The following is a 15,882-nucleotide window of genomic DNA, read 5'->3' as shown; positions in this document are numbered from 1 at the left end:
GATCAAGCGCATAAAAAATGGACTACACCATCTTACTGTACTTCGTAGTAATGAAGAAAAGTGTTCCATGCTTTGTTGGTAACAGTGAAGATGTTCAGCTTAGTAACATGATCCAGTAGAGTGGATCCAGTCTAATCTATTGCACTCTGAGAATATCTTTGGTTTTGATGCATGTTGCTGCACAGTATGTAGTAACAGTTAGCAGGTGTGATACAAATTCCAGAAGGTGAAAGCCTTTGGAAATGGAAAGAACATTTAAGATAACCATGTTAAGAGATGGAGTAATGCACCACAGTTATAGATCTGATCTTAATTTGTTCTGTTATACTCCATTTTAGACAAAATGGTTTTATAACCAAAGCAAAAGTATTATGACGGAGAGGAGGTAGATTTACATTAGCATGCATCTTTCTTTAGTTTCTAAAAGATTTGGCATGTTAATTTTCAAGTAGCTGCCTTTTTATTTAGAAAAAAATTGATGTTTATACTTCTGTAGGACTGAAAATGTTACGTCAAGATTCAGTTATCAAGAAATTTAGAAAATTACCTGATTATATCCAACAGGCTGTACATTCCTTTTTGCCCCAGTAATAAAGAAATTTGAAAAGTTAATAGTAAAAGCTCTATTCCAATGGTTCCATTTTTTTCCTAAATAATTCCGTCTTCAGAAATGTCCAAAAATATTAGAGTGCAGAAGAAAAATGAAAATAAGTAGGTACATTTATTCAGCTTGTATATCTGCTTATTTCTGTATATACATTCGTGCCTGTGGAAGAGTGTTCTCCCTAAGGGCAGAAACTTGATTGCAGATGGACCCACAAAACAATGCTTTGCTGTAATTGAATAGAGGAATATTGAATCAGTAGATAAGCAAAGATCATGGTGTAGCATTTTCCTGGGGTGATTTCTGTGGTTATTACTCTTTCCAGAAAAGGGAAATTAAGGCACAAATTTCTGAATATAAGGTGCTACGTAGCAAAATGAAAAAAACAAAAAAACCAAACCAAACCGGTCATTCGGGGTGCTTAGTTTTTCGTTGGTTGGTTGCTATGTTGTTTGCTTGGTCGGTTGTTTGCTTGGTTGGCTGGGGGTTTTTTTTGTTGTTTAAATGCTGCTTTAATAGTGAGCTATTTTTAAAGCTGCATGCTCCAGATAAAATGTCTGTATTGTCTGCGGGAATGAGTCCAGTTGGATTTTCTGTGCTTCTGTGTACCAAGCACTCTGCTCAGCTACCTGCAACTGCTCCTTCTGCCATAGTCCCTGTTATGTCTGTTTCTGACATTTACTTGGTAAATCCTTGGTTCCTAATTAGGTTGACTAATCCCTGAATAATCCATTCCGTACCTTTCTTTGGGGTTTTTTGTGGAGGGCATTGTGGGGTGGAAGAATGGTATGGGTTTGGGAAAAGCTTAGATAGAAGTCCAAGCCACTCTTGTCAGCTGATTATATCCACTTACCTATTTCCTAAAATCCTGACGTGCCTCTGTCCCTGAAGGAGAATGTCTCCAGGCTTTTCGGCTGCCTCTGTCTCCCCTTTGCTACATCAGTTTTAAAGCCTGAGGGACTCAATTAAATGTGGAGTTGGTAATTTCAGAAATAACACTGTGGTTGCTTTCGGCAGTTGGTTTCCGCCTTTACCACTCATGTGTCTCTGTGGGATGTGAGACTGCATATCCTAGAAAGGTGCTGGGGTTGTCCTTGCCTCCCAACTTTCATCTAATTAATGATCATGTGCCTGTGTGTTGTGCCAGGTCCTCAGCTGATTGAGGCAGGTCCCTGGAAGCTTGTGTGTTTTGGACCAGGTGAGGATTAGACCCAGGATCTAGTTTAGGGAGCATTTAAGCAGCAACAAAGAATGCTTTCTTGGGTTTGTTGTTAAAATTGAAGAGGGATATACAAGAGAGCAGCTGATAGAAATGCCTGTTTGCTCAGCTGTAAATGTAGACACAATGAACGTTCCTTTCTCTTGCTGAAAAGTGAACAGGGATTTTGGTTATTTTCCCCATAACCCCACTCCCTTCAGTCTAGAACTTGCCAGGCTGAAAGCATACAGATTTTGGCAACTCGATTTGCAAGCAGATTTCCCCCTTTATGACTAATATATTTTTTTCAAGAATTGGTGTGGATATAAAGCTGCCTTTAGTCTCTAAAGTCAACTTTGTGATAATCCTCTTTACGTTGTCATTTATTTAATTCTGATCTCTCCTCTGTAACTACTGTTTTCATTTTTAAAAGGGGAAAAATACTCCTTTCTTCAGAGTTCCACTAGGGATTGAGCAGAGCTGAACTAAATTGAGCTACAAGCTAAATAGATGGCCTCTGGCAGCAGACAGCTGGGTGTAAAATGGACACCATCTCCCTCCCCCTTGTCTACACTGCCTGCGCCAAAGTTGACAAACCAGACTGGCTGTGTCTCTGACTGGGGGTGGACAAGGTACAGCAGCTACTGTAAGAGCATGAAAGCAGAGCATGTGCAGCAGAAGCAGTACAGTCCACTTTACCAGCAAAAGGATTTCTTTTTTTCTCTTCATTGAAGTTACTGTCCTGCAGTGATCACTTACTTTTGCAGTTTTCCTTGCCCAGATTAAGTCATGAAGCAGCAGGTTCATTTTACATAAGATACTATTGTGTTGTTTTGAAAGTTGTGATTCATTGGAGAAATAAAGCCAGACTGAAATGCATGCAGTACATAAATGCACACAGTTGTAGTGTTTCTCCTGCTCTTCTGTCTGCTCTGTTCTCCTGTGCAGTGGGTAAAATGACATGTCTAAGGGCTCTATACCATGCCTTGGAGAACTGGTGCTTGTAAATGTCAGTTTGGAGTCTGAATACAAGGTCTGAGTAGGCCACTGTAACAGGGCAAAGTAGCAGGTCATCCTGGCCTTGCATTGTGGACCAATCATTAGCAGAACCCAAAGCATTAGTGAGTTATCATGGAATATGCTGAGTTGGAAGGGATCAATCAGACTCTTCGAGCCCTACTCCTGGCTCTGCACAGGACTCTCCAAGAATCACACCATGTGCCTGAGAGCATTGTCTGAATGCTTATTGGACTCTGGCAGGCTTGGTGCTGTGACCCCTAAATTTATAAATAGCAGTCTTAGATGTGTTCCTGTCTCAAAAGGGGAGAAACTACAAAGAAACCTTTTTGCATTATGAAATCCTCTGCCTCTTTTGGGTAGCACGACCTCATTTTACTGTGCAGCTTGTAGCTACCTACACAAGGGAACATTTGTCCTACAGTACATGCAGTACTTAAAGAGAGGTACCTGCTGTCTCTCTCTTTAAATAACAGATCTGACGGCACAGTCTTTTTCCAAAAAGAATTAAGAGTAAAACAATCATATAGCTGGTAAGAGCCCACAAATTTCAAACTGCCTTACAAAATGCTTGAGTCAGGTTTGCCATGTTTATCCTTGATTTACTTGCTGTTTCTTGGGATTGACGTATGCAGTGCGGTAAAGGACATTTTTGTCTCACTAGTCTCAGAAGTTAGATACACTAAGAGATATGCTAACGAGATGCCTCAGAAGTACTGTGGTTAGGGAACAGTTAAAAATCTCTAAAGGACTTGAGCATTTTTTGTTACTCATTGCTAGAAGTATTTTTATTAGGAAAATGCATGGCTGGAAGAAAAAAGAAATACCAATAAGCATTGCTCATTGAGACATGACATGAAAAATAAACTGCCTGGTAGCCAAGATCTGCCTGTGCGCCAATGGTCAACCTTTTTGAAATGCTTGCCTTTTTGACAGTGGCTGTGGCTGAAACTACAGGTATCAGGGGTTTTGTCCTCTTTGTAGGTGTTTACATTTAATATAAAAACCTTACTTGTTTAACTTGACAGCTTAGGTAGCTTTGCCTCCCCTTCACTCATGGGGTGCAGAAGGAGAGCAATACACAAGGACATTGGACTGTAGCAGTGAAGAATGGAAAGAGCACAGGTATTAGGTCAAAATAAGGCTAACTTGAACTGTGTGCCTGTGGCAGCAAATCTGAAAAGGTGAAACCTGAACTGTGCAAATCCAGTTTGTGAAGTGTTTGGCAGCAAATGCATAGTTTGGCTCTTCTTTTGCTTAAGTTGGTTACTAAGATCCATTCAATATTTGTATTCCTGAAGCACTGTCTTCCCAGCATCTCTTTTTTGCTCTGGTCGCATGTGGTATGAAACTGAGTAACTCTGCAGAATAAACAGTTTGGCTTGTACACTTCTGTATTGCAGCCTTTGAGATACTCAAGGTAGAAGTACATTGTTTATGATCTGTGCAAGTTCAACTGTGATCAAACTGAAAAGTGTCAAGGGTTATGTCAGTGGGTGTAATGTTACAGTAGTTTGAAGCTAATGTGTGATGTACTTCTGGGAGCTATTTTGTGAACCATAAAGAATTTGAGTCAAATAAATGGAAAATGCAACATGTTTACAGTGTGGACTGCAGCTGTCACTGAATTAGATCTCTAACAAAACTACGTTAATTTTGGCCCAGGTTAAATTTACGCTGAATATTGGGCATTATTAAAAAGTTGCTGTTTGCAAATACAGTAATAGCAATGTCAAAGGCTGAGGGTTTTTCCTGCCATAAAAAAAGGAAGTCCTTATTTGCTCTTCTTGATAGAGCAGTTTTTATGTATATGCCTGAAGTATGCCTGTTTAATATAATGTGAAAGGGGTGTTCTATCATAGTTTAAGCTTAGTGCTAAAAGGCAGAAACACCTTAATGTGTGATGCAGTTCCCTCTGACACTCTTTGAACTATCATAGAACTCAGAGCCACTGTTTTGTATGGAAAGCCCTTGGTGCTACATCTCTGTGCAGCTTGGTTAATGGTTGCTGGAAAGCAAGCTTCACTGTGACATCTCTGCAGTAGTTTATAGCTAAGAGATGAGGTTTTCTAAAACATCTGTTGTAATTTATTTTTAAAAAATTAAACACATAATGAGCTTTGAAGCAATTTAGTCCCTCATATGACGTAAAATTATAGTTATCTGTGGTTGTAGAAAGTCCATGATGTAAGTACTTTTTGGTACACAAAAGATTTTAAACTTACTTCCGAAATACAGCCAGTGGGAGCTGCTTTTCTGCTGGAAACTGACTTTCTGGCAGTCTTTAGTGGGCGATCATTTGGCAAAGTGAACAGGGTAAAAAGGTGATAACAGCAACTAGAAATTGCAAGTCGGCTTTCACAAACATTTCTTCTTCATTTTGAGAAATAAGTTGATAACTTGTGTACTAGCTTTCAGATGAGGTTGAGTTTGTTGAAGTAATGACAGGCATAGCTGAGTTAGTAAAATGGTAACAATCAAATCGGTGCTTTACTCATATGTACCTTTTTTTACAGCCTTGTATTAATCAGTTTTCAGGGATCCAAGTAAAAGAATCCAGCAGAACTGTCCCTTTGTTGAGCTTTGAAACAGCAAGTTTTATCCTGATGCACTTAGAAATTGCTTAGATTAAAAAGATTTCCCTGAAGCAATAAATGTAGTATCTTGTATGGTTCTTAATGTGTCTCTTTTTGTATGCCAGCATACCAGAAAAACATATAATTAATGGAAGAGTTGGTTTTAAATTAGGCTTTATTATGATTGCATGGGGACAAGCAGAGGCACTTGAGAGTATCTTATCAGAATCACTATAGCAACAGCTCACTTCATCATTCCCCGTGTGTTTTCTCAGCCTGTGATGCTTTCTATAGAGTATTACTTACATTTATATTCAAACCAAATCATTTTAACCTTAAGTCCAGAAGTATTTGTCACAGAGAGCTGTGTCCTTTACAGTCAATAGTTTGGGAAGATGTTGGGCTTTTTATTATTGTTACTGTTGTGACATGACCTTTTCTTCTTAACTGTTGCTCTTTGAGTGAATTCCAGCTTTATGGTGAAAATAGTATGGATCCTTCATGTATGTGAGAAGAAAATTGGATTCTTCCTGACTGTCTTTTTTTAAAAGGAGTGGGAGAGGTGAAGGGTGGTGGGTGACTATTACCCTGGGAAGAGCAGAAAAATACAAGTATTGTATTCAAAAATCTGTTTTCCGTCTTTGCAGTTTACCTCATCATTCTGTTAAGTCAAAAAGGGGGATTGCTTTATTCATAGTTTGCATTTGAAATAAAACTGAATGTGATATATTTACTTTCTTCATGAAACTAAAGCAGGCATCACCACCTTTTCTTGGTAGCAATGTTCTTTCACCTACAGGTCATGCTGAGGATCCCCAAGTGTCCATTTCTAGTGAGCTAGCTGGTGACCTTCCCTTTAATGTAGAACAAGGAATCATGTTGATACTGTATTTTTAAATGTTAAGATCTTTAGTTTGTAGCTAGATAAGGCCTGTGACTGATGTCATCTTATTTCAGGTTAGGCACACAGAGCATGTTCAACCAAGCTGACACAGAGTAATCCTGATTCGTGTTCTTCTGAGAAGTGAACTTCCATTGGAGTTCTGCCAGAGAGTGCATAGTTCTGAAGTACTTTGAATCTACATCACTAGAGAAGCTTTTTAAGAAACACATTTAACAGCCTCGAAGAGTTTTCCTCAGGACAAAGAGTGTATCGAGTGTATGTTGTTTGAGCCTTGGCTTTGGTTTTTCAGTTTGGTTACGAACTAATTAGAATAAGGGTTTGAGACATTTAAGGTGAGCCTGTGAGATACTAAATTAATCCAGTTGTCTGAAGGATTCCTGCTTTGTGCTTTGCAAATGTTTCCAGAGAGGTTCAAGGCTGCTTGGTGTAACCTGGTGGCAAAAGGTTGGAAGAGCAGCTCCACTGCAGTTCTGTTATGCTTACTGCCTCTGGATGGAAGGACTGATAAATAGTTCAGGTATTTTTCAGGAGTGCCAGTAGTTGTTTAAACTATAGCAATACTGCAAATACCAATTGCTTCAAACTTTGCCATAGGCTTTCTTTTGTGATGGCTCTTACGTCTATTTGTGTATAAGCAAAGCATTTCTTTCATGTTGTGATAAACTGCTTGTCTATTCATACATTATTTTGAAATTTATAAAATTTATCTAGGATTTTGCAACTCTTTGATAGAACTGTTTTTGCTTTCAATGTAGTAAGGCTTGTTTCTTACGTGTTGCTCTCAAAGTTGCCTTAAATTCATCAAAAGGGGGAAGAGCATTTAGTGATTAAAGACAGCAATGGGCAGAAATGCTTGTTGTGTCAGAAATTCAGCTTGTCATTTGTTACTCAACACTAAAAACTGTCAAAATAGATAGGTCAGTAAAGGATAAACTACATCCTAGCTGCTATATGGTGAATGCTATGTGATGTTGTTAGAAAGAGACTTTGTGAAGCTGAGTGAATGTTGTTTTAAGCAATGCAGTAGCTACCCTGAAACTACTGAATAGTGAATTTTCTCCCTTCAGTTATTGGAAGAGGGAAGTTACCCAGGTGATGTCCTCAGTCTTCCTAAATAACTGTAGTATATAATTCTATCCAAAATTTCTCCTCTTCCAGATCTAGTCTTATTACTAAGCTTAAGGGTTAAAAAAAAGGTGAACCTGTAACATTGGAGTGAACAGAAATAAAAGCTGAATATGGTATAACATGAAACAAGACCTGATACTAAAAATATCCTTTAAGTCTCCTGTTCAGCCTTAATGTTTGACTGTGGTACTGCACTGCAGTTTCTCCGTATCTGATCATTTAGGTCTGTTTTGGAGCCATCATCAGACATGCACCAGTGGTGTAAGAGCTCTGTGCAAATCTTGGACAAAAAATGGTGGCATGAAATATGAGTTTATGTGGAGGTGAAGAGACCTTAATTTAGAAGAATTAATTTTAGCATCAAAGCAGTCAAGTTAAATTAGTTCAAAATAAAAGATGGGGGAAAGTCAATAAAACTTAAAATAGAAGAGGGGCTGAATGTGGGGGTTTTTTCAGGGAGTCTGCAAACCAATTTTCTGCTTGTGTAAGATTCTGCCTCAGCCTTAGACTGTGCTCTGTTACAGCTGTCGTGTCTAATTTTTTAACCTGTCCTATTACTGCTTTTGTTAATTGATTTCTTATTGTACACATACTTACTTGAGTTTTTTATTTCAACGCAAAAGCAATGTGTTCTCTCTGTTATTTGAGTGTAGGCCGTTAATGCATGAGGTATTTACTATAGGACTGGTAGGTTTACACAAGACATTTTTAAAGGATTTACACAAAAAAAAGGTGAAGGCTAAAATGGCAGCAAAGAAGAGATGGAAAAATAAAGTTCTGTTAATGTTTAAAAGGAAATTTCTGTCAATAACGATTGCTTTTCCAGGACTGTTTTCTTTGACACTGTTGTATGAGCAATGCCTCTGGGTCCATTTAAAATGTAAATGATTTTCCCCAAGGCCTGTGGCTTGAAATGACAAACAAAGGGAGAGTTTTGGATGACAGGCTTCCGGTTTCTAAGCTAAGCTTGCCTGGAATTCATTTGATCATTATGCACTGTAGCTGAAAAAATATGCCTGGGAAGAAAAAAACATGGCAATGGTAAGATGCTTCTCAGCCCTGTATGACTCGTGTAGAATGTGGAGTTGCTCTGGTTTCATTCCGTTGAGAGAGCTTCTTCCTGGTTTACAGAGATATTTCATACTGTATTTAGAATTTTAAGTGGATGAGAAGAAATCTGGCACTCTTGCTTCCTGATGAAAGCATATGAACATGCAGGCCCATATTTCTCTCTGGTTCTAAAAGAAGAGAGATGGAAGTGTAGGATGTATGATGATTACAAGGTGCTTTCTCATTAGGTCAGGTAAAGGTGGAAAAAGGAAGGGTCTCTTCTTTCTGTTTCACGGGGAGGAGAAAAAATAGTGTCTTGCATAAGGATAGCTTCTGGGAGTACCAGGAATTGGACTGGCCCTTAAGAAAGCCATAGAGTACAAAATGGAACTTGTGATCAGCAAAGAATTGGAACTGATCTGCTGAGCTGGCTTTCCCTCTATACTACCAGGAAGAGCAGAGCAGAGCTCTTCCTCATGGTATGTTATTTCTACAGCGCTTTCTCTTCTGTAATCCAGCAGATTTTCTTTCACCATCTTCCTCATTTGTGACTGTCCTCAAAGCAATGAACTCCCCTCTACCAAACCTAGGGGAAAAAATGCAGACCAGCAAGGGGTTCTGTTTGCTCTCAGGTCTGCTGTATTACTTCCCTTGAGAAGACAGGGTGTGTGAAAGCAGCACTGGAGTGCATCACCACTTGATGGCACCAAAGAAAGTTGGAAGACTGAAATAAATGAATAGGGCGGGAATTCAGCTTTTCTGCGGTATGTGGGGGCACCAATATAAATAAGTTACGCTTGCTGTAGTAGTACAGCACATCATGAAACACTCTCAGCATCTGTTAAACTTTTTTATTGTTTGGTTTCTTTCACACAGCATGAGCACCCCAGCACTGTTGTAAATAATGAGCAGTGGGGCTTTATGCAGTAACTTAGTAAACTGACAATGTATTCTTAACCCAATGTGCTGGCCTCTTTGTGAGCAAGAGAGTGTACTTGCTTGGCTAGAAATATTCTGGTTGCCTTGTACTGAGGCTGTACATTCCTTGTATCTGTTCCAAGTTATAATCATTTTGCAAGTACAAAGCAACTGTTAGTGAAAATCAAGTTTCTGGAATGCATCATTCAAACGACTTTTCAAAATAAAGAGAATTCTAGAGTAATGCACTGTGTGCTGTTAGATTCACAATGACCTTGGTATTTCAGGATCTCCTTGTATTACAGATATTTCTCTTTTTATTCCCCGCAGAGGCAGATGTTCTCAGTTCAGTGACTGGAAGGATGACCATATTGATTCTTTAGCCATTAACGTTAAAATGTACCAACAGAGAGCTTCCCTAATACTGTTGCAGTTGCTTCTTGTCTTTGCTGAACACATTATAAGAATCTTGGGCGTCTCAGGTTTTTATTAGTTCTCAGAAAAATGAGTTTCAGCACCAGGCATCTGCAAGATAACCTTCTGGTCTTTCCATTAAACACACAGCAGTTGCTAGAGGTTTCCTTTATTTAAATCATTCTCAATCCTCTTTTTTCTTTAGTTTTAACTTCCTTCTGTCTTTTCATCTGTCCCTGAACATATTGCCTTGCTTAATTATATCCTGTTTGGTGAACAAAGAGAAGGAGGAAGATGTTAATGCTTGTCAAAATGATGAGCAACCTCCTCTTTTTCCTGATTCAGTTTCAAATACAAGTGCCTGCCACAATGTTTGGTTGGTTTGTCTAGTTTTAAAAAAAACCCAGATACTCTGTTGGTTTCTCTTCTCGGCTAGTACTATGGAGACAGAGCTTATTCCAGCATTATATGGATCAGAAACAATTAAAGATTGCAGTGTAGTTGCTTCCCTCTCACTTCCAATTCTCCCACCACATAATGGATTAATGGAAATGTCTAATGCTGAGGGATCTTGTACATACATATATATTGCATTTGTGCACCAGTCCCTTCTCTTCATTCCTGTGCAACTGATTTGTAATTAATTGTTAGAATTAACTAGAAAATTACTTGGTTGAGAAGCTGTTCTGCTTTTCATTTGCATAGCACCTAGGGCAGGTGAAACCTGATCTGAGCATAAAGATCAGCATAAAGATCTTAATAGTAACATACATACAGTAATTAGATCTGAAAGATCCTGTGGTTGTCATACAGACACACACACAAAAATCAGTCCTGGCCCTATAAAAGCTGATGTGCAGATTTTTATAACATGCCTCTGGATTTTGTGTATATTGGTTCCAGCAATGAGTGTTGTTTGAGGATCAGCTTCATTCTGTTTCTAGACCATATTGCATCCCTGCTAGGCCTTTTGCTGTCCAACTTTACTTTGAAACCTAGAAGCTTTCATTACAGTAAGCTGTAGCAATCCAAGGTGCAGGAGGTATTGGAGTGCTCTCTCTCTCTCACTATGATGTACTCAAGAGAATAAATAGAGCTCTGGAAAAAGCTGAATATTCAAATGCATTAAAAACAGCTGGTTGGGGGTTTTTTTTAATTGTTTTTTGAATACTTGCTTTTCATTTGAAAAGACTGTGTCAATAGAAAGCCTAAGTATTTGAGAGCATCAGTGTCATGTTTTTTGAAAGACAAGTCTGTTGTTTTCCACCTGTGAAACAATATTAACCATTTATTGAAACTTTAAAAAATGTTGGCAGCTTTATTGCTGAGTGCTGGTGTTCCAGCTTGACCTTTCTTAAATGGCTGGTGAAAGAATCTGTAGCAATTAGATAATTTTTTAATCAAAATATGATTAAATCCAAATTCCTGTAATTGATACTTCCTGAAAGCATTTGTCCATGATACAGGACTTTAATGGAAGCAAACTTGAACTCCAGTATCTGAGTTCAAAAACTCCCCAGTATTTGAACTCCAGAGAGAAGAAAATGGAATGCGATTACAGCAACAGAATGGATGCTTGTAATTTAATATTCAAAGCATGCTTTTCATTTTCTGTTAAATCCTAATTTAATGGCGTGATTTCATATGCCACTTACAAACACATGTATTTAGACTCTGTAGTTGTTTAGCTTCACTTTTGGCATGGCTGTCTTCTTCATTCTGAAGGCTCTTTAGGCTGTAGTACTTCTCCAGGCTTGGTCATCTGTGTAGCCCTCGGTGATAGACGAGATTTACTGAGGGGGGAAAGAGGGTTGGTGGCCACGTTAATCTGATAAACGTTCTGGAAAGCATGCTCGCTCAGACGGAAGAGTCAACCCTGCCCCTAAATGGTGCTGCAGCTTGGCTTAGGGCTGCAAGCATCTGCACATGAGCCCAGCTCAGTCATCAGTGTTCTTTACAGAAAGTGGCAGTCACTTCTGTGCTGGGGACTGAGATCAGTTTTCATTTGAATTGAGAAAGATTGCATGCATCTCTTCAGAAGGGGTTGTGAAAATCAGCTCAAGACCAAGGCAGCAGGTCCCACCACTGAACTTGTAACTGATGTTTGAGTGTTTGCCAAAACTAAAGCTCCATGTGCTCTTTGCCACCATTTCTTCCAATACAGTGCAAAGCCCATATATCTGAATAAGGACGAAATGGAAGCAAAAGTATTCAATTTTACAAATTGTTTGAGCACTGGAGTGGGTTGCCTTGGAAGACTGTTGAAGCCATGGCATGAGGTGTCTCAGAATATGTTAAACCAGTGCAGAGGGTCAGGGAAGGGCTCTCCAGCAGAGATTCCCTGTGCATGAGGTATGCCTCACTGATGAAGCATTTCTAAGGCAAATGGAGCATGCAGCAGCCCAGGGATGACCTGTGCTGAGGCATAATGAATTCTTAAGTGTGAAGTGAGGCATGATTTAGAGAGGGTGGGAGACACCAGATTATACAAGCTCCGAAGTTTCAGATGCAGTTATATTTTTATGTAATTCTGATACTTGCTGATGTCATCAGTCATATCTCTTTGACAAGATCAGCAATATTATACATCAAAATGTTATACTATACAATCTTACACAATCACAAGCACGAAGTTAAAAAATACTGCAGCATTCATACCAGTCTCAGTTGGCCTTCATAAATATACCGAACTGGGTTTTTTTGGTATTTATTTCTTCAGGAGAAAAGCAGTAGGCTTTTCTTCTAAAGTGAGAAGTTTAAATATTATGCATCTGTGAAAAGGTCAGATTCCCCTTTGTACATACTATTAATGTATCAAAATTTTCTTTCTCTTACTTGAAAGGGCTATCTGGAGCTCTTTAGAGAGCAGTGATTGACTGCAAAGTCAAACATGGAGAAATTTATGTCTGAGTTCATGATTGGTGTGGTTTTGAAATTCAAAGTTTGTTGATTACAGAATTTGTTTATGTGATAGCAGAGTCATATTGTCACCCAAACCATTTTATCATCTTTAGGTTTCGGCATAGCCCAAATTCCTGGTACTTGAGAGACTGGACCATTCACAGCTGGATCAGACAGTGCTTAAAATATGGCGCTCAAGATAAAGCCTTATACACAATAAAAAATAAGGTAAGTTTTACCAAGGAAAAGACACGAATATATTTGATTGGCTTTTTGATTCAAATGTGGCTTGACAGGAATTCCTGTTGCAGCCAGGTCCTGTAGACTGTGGTTTTAAGTTCAGATTTCTTCATCAAAATAAAAATTACTGTTGCACTTGAATTTTAGCTACAGCCTTTCACAGCTTTTAAATACTCTTTTTTCTCAGAAAGCTTTTTGTTTTTAAATAGCGTTGGTGTCCAAAACATGCTAGGTGCGGGGGAGGCATAATAACATGATATGCAATCCCATTCCTGGTCCCAAAGGCTCAGGTAAAATGCCAAAACAAATGCAGTGCATCAGAAGTTGGAGGGCCTACATCACAGGTGCCATGCTGATCTCTTGTGTTGCTTGACTGTACGTTGCATCAGTGTGCAGTGCCATGGTTCTGCTCTTTCTGGTGTCTACAGCACTGTGCTTGGGGAGATTTGAACAGCACGTTTGCACACTGAACTTTTTTCCTTCTTTCCTTCAGGTTCACTATGGAATTTTTCCAGATAATTTTACATTTAATATTTTGTTGGATTGCTTTATAAAGCAGAAGAAATATGAAGGTAAGAAAATACATACCAATACTTCATCCTTAGATGTATGCTCTTATATTTACAGAGCTTTTCTTCGAACTAAAAACTTGTAGCCATATTTTTTCTGAATTCATCATGAAACATGACTTCACCTTCCTTTGAAGTATTTTTCTGCATGTTTATTTCTCATTTTTGTTGGGATTTTATTCATTTTGTAGTTTTGAAACTTGTGTGATTCACAGTTTCTACTGTTAATAATCCTATTCCAAGTGTAAACCATCTTCTTCAGTTACAAGTCTGATGTATGTGCTAATGATATCATAGGAGTTATTAGTGACAATTAAAGTGTTACCAGAATCTAAATATGTGTTGGTATTCATCTTCCATACATTTAGCTGTTCAAAAAGCTATGTATCTAAACTGTGTAGGCTTTCTGTCTGTCACTGGAGCAAGCCAGCTATGCTGAATTGCCATATTGGGGCTACCTTTCATTATTGACTGTTTAAGTGTTTGGATGAGTAATCCTCACATGTTTGATGACAGATATTTAAGATTTTAATTTCACTTCGAGTTTTCTAGTACTGTAGACTTGCAGTAAGCTTTCCTTTGCATAAAGCTCATATAAAACAGATAATTGAGAGGAACTGAAAGATTTTGCTAAATGACAAATTAATACATGTATTTATTTATTTTGAGACACACCCCTATCTTTTAATTCCTCCTTATTTTATCCATATTTCTTTTGTATGTGAAGCTGAAGGCCTTTTTAACAAACTGTCCTTTCTGACGGGGGGTGTCACTGGAGCTCCCTGTAGAGCTCCTCCAGAGCATTGTTTGCTGAATATAGAGACCACTGTGGGTGACCTGTGACAACATTTCTGCTCCTTTGTACTCTCCTGTCGCCCTAAGGCTAGTGAAATTAAGCTGGTCTTCTCTTGTTTGTAATCAAAACACAAGAACAAAGAAATCATTTAAATTTTTTTTTTTTAATCTTAATGACTGAAGAGCTGAGGAAAGAAGAACCAAGTGAAGTGTGTAGAGCTAAGATGATTTTGAGAGCTCCTTGGCTTTATGCTGCTCAACCCATTCTTCCTTCTTGCAGTGTTTGAACAAGCCAAATGAATAAGGCTAATTCTATAGGTGTATTCTAGTTGTAAGAAATGTTTAACTTTCTCCCTAACTATTTCAAAGCATACTACAGCAATAAAATGTCAGTGAACATGAGTGGGTGCAAAAGGGAGATACGTATTGGGAGCTATGCTGATTATGTATTGTTTTCCTCCATAGATGCTATGTCAATAGTAACAGAGATCATGCTCCAAGAAAGTTTTGATGAATTATCAACACAGCTTCTTTCTCTCTATGTTTTATACCAGTACCTGGCAACCAAGTCTGGACATACGGTAAACTGACCACACTCAAAATGTGCCTCTGCTTCCAAGTGTTGTGGTGCAGTCAGTTAGACATTCAATCATGAATGTATTTTATTTCCCCTAAGTTTACCTGGGGGGAAAAATACTCCATTTTCCCATTATTTTTGCAGCTGCAGAAGAAAGAAAGGAAAGAAGAAACAACAAAGTATGAAACACCCCTTTTGCTCCTTTCTTTGAAAAGGAGGGTGTGTTGGGATTTTTAGATACAATGTATGCCCATTTGAAGGATGTGAATTGATACTTCAGTTCAAAGCAGACTCTATCAATTACCACCAAAAAAACTGTGTCACCTATTGTGTAGGACCCTGTTACGCTGAGTATTGCTCACCCTTAGAGCTTGATAATGGTGATGTTGCAGAATTATAAAGCATTTTTACTAGGTTTTTTAGTACCCCATTTGGCTTTGGGTCTATTGTTTCTTACACGTATTTGTTTTAAAATTAAATTTGTTACATTTCTCCTGTCTCCGAGGATTATGGGTTTGTTATTTACAGCTTGCTTGCTTGAGGCCAAAATGACAGTTCAGGGTCTTGGAAGTGGCATTATTCTACCTTTTCAGAAGGGGCTCAGTCAGTAAAGGGCTCTGCCATGATTTCTGTAGGAAGCTATTTTTCATATAGTTTAGCACAAGCCTTCAATAGCATGTTGTCATCTCTAAGGGAAATGCTTGAAGCCTCTGTGTTACATGAAGCATCTTCCAAAATGCATTTTACAGATGCCTTCAGGTTTTGTCCAGCTGGGTTGTAATTTCAGTTTTCACCGTAGAAGAGAAAAGTGCATTTACCGTATTGGAGTCTCTTCATTCCCTAGAAATCAAGTATGCTTAGTCACTTGTATGTGAAAAGCAAAGGGATGAAAATCTCATTTTTCCATTGTGTTTGTCCATGTTTGCATATCCTTACTGCAGAGATAAACATTTGTCAGTATGTGTAGTGTTTTGTGAAAGCTGAATGTGCA

At 38.5% G+C, this 15,882-nt stretch overlaps 1 protein-coding gene across 2 annotated transcripts in view; it reads left to right on the top strand.

Moving 5' to 3' along the window:
• Positions 1-15,882, top strand: part of MRPS27 (mitochondrial ribosomal protein S27) — a 43,761-nt gene that overhangs the window by 18,892 nt on the left and 8,987 nt on the right. For both annotated transcript variants that reach the window (XM_048290668.1, XM_048290667.1), the window contains exons 5-7: positions 12,824-12,938; positions 13,444-13,522; positions 14,780-14,895. In XM_048290668.1, coding sequence (XP_048146625.1) covers positions 12,824-12,938; positions 13,444-13,522; positions 14,780-14,895 — 310 coding nt within the window. The remainder of the gene's footprint in view (positions 1-12,823; positions 12,939-13,443; positions 13,523-14,779; positions 14,896-15,882) is intronic.

This window comes from Corvus hawaiiensis, chromosome Z (assembly GCF_020740725.1).
Source record: "Corvus hawaiiensis isolate bCorHaw1 chromosome Z, bCorHaw1.pri.cur, whole genome shotgun sequence".
Taxonomy (NCBI): domain Eukaryota; kingdom Metazoa; phylum Chordata; class Aves; order Passeriformes; family Corvidae; genus Corvus; species Corvus hawaiiensis.
This window is presented reverse-complemented; position numbering and strand designations above follow the sequence as displayed.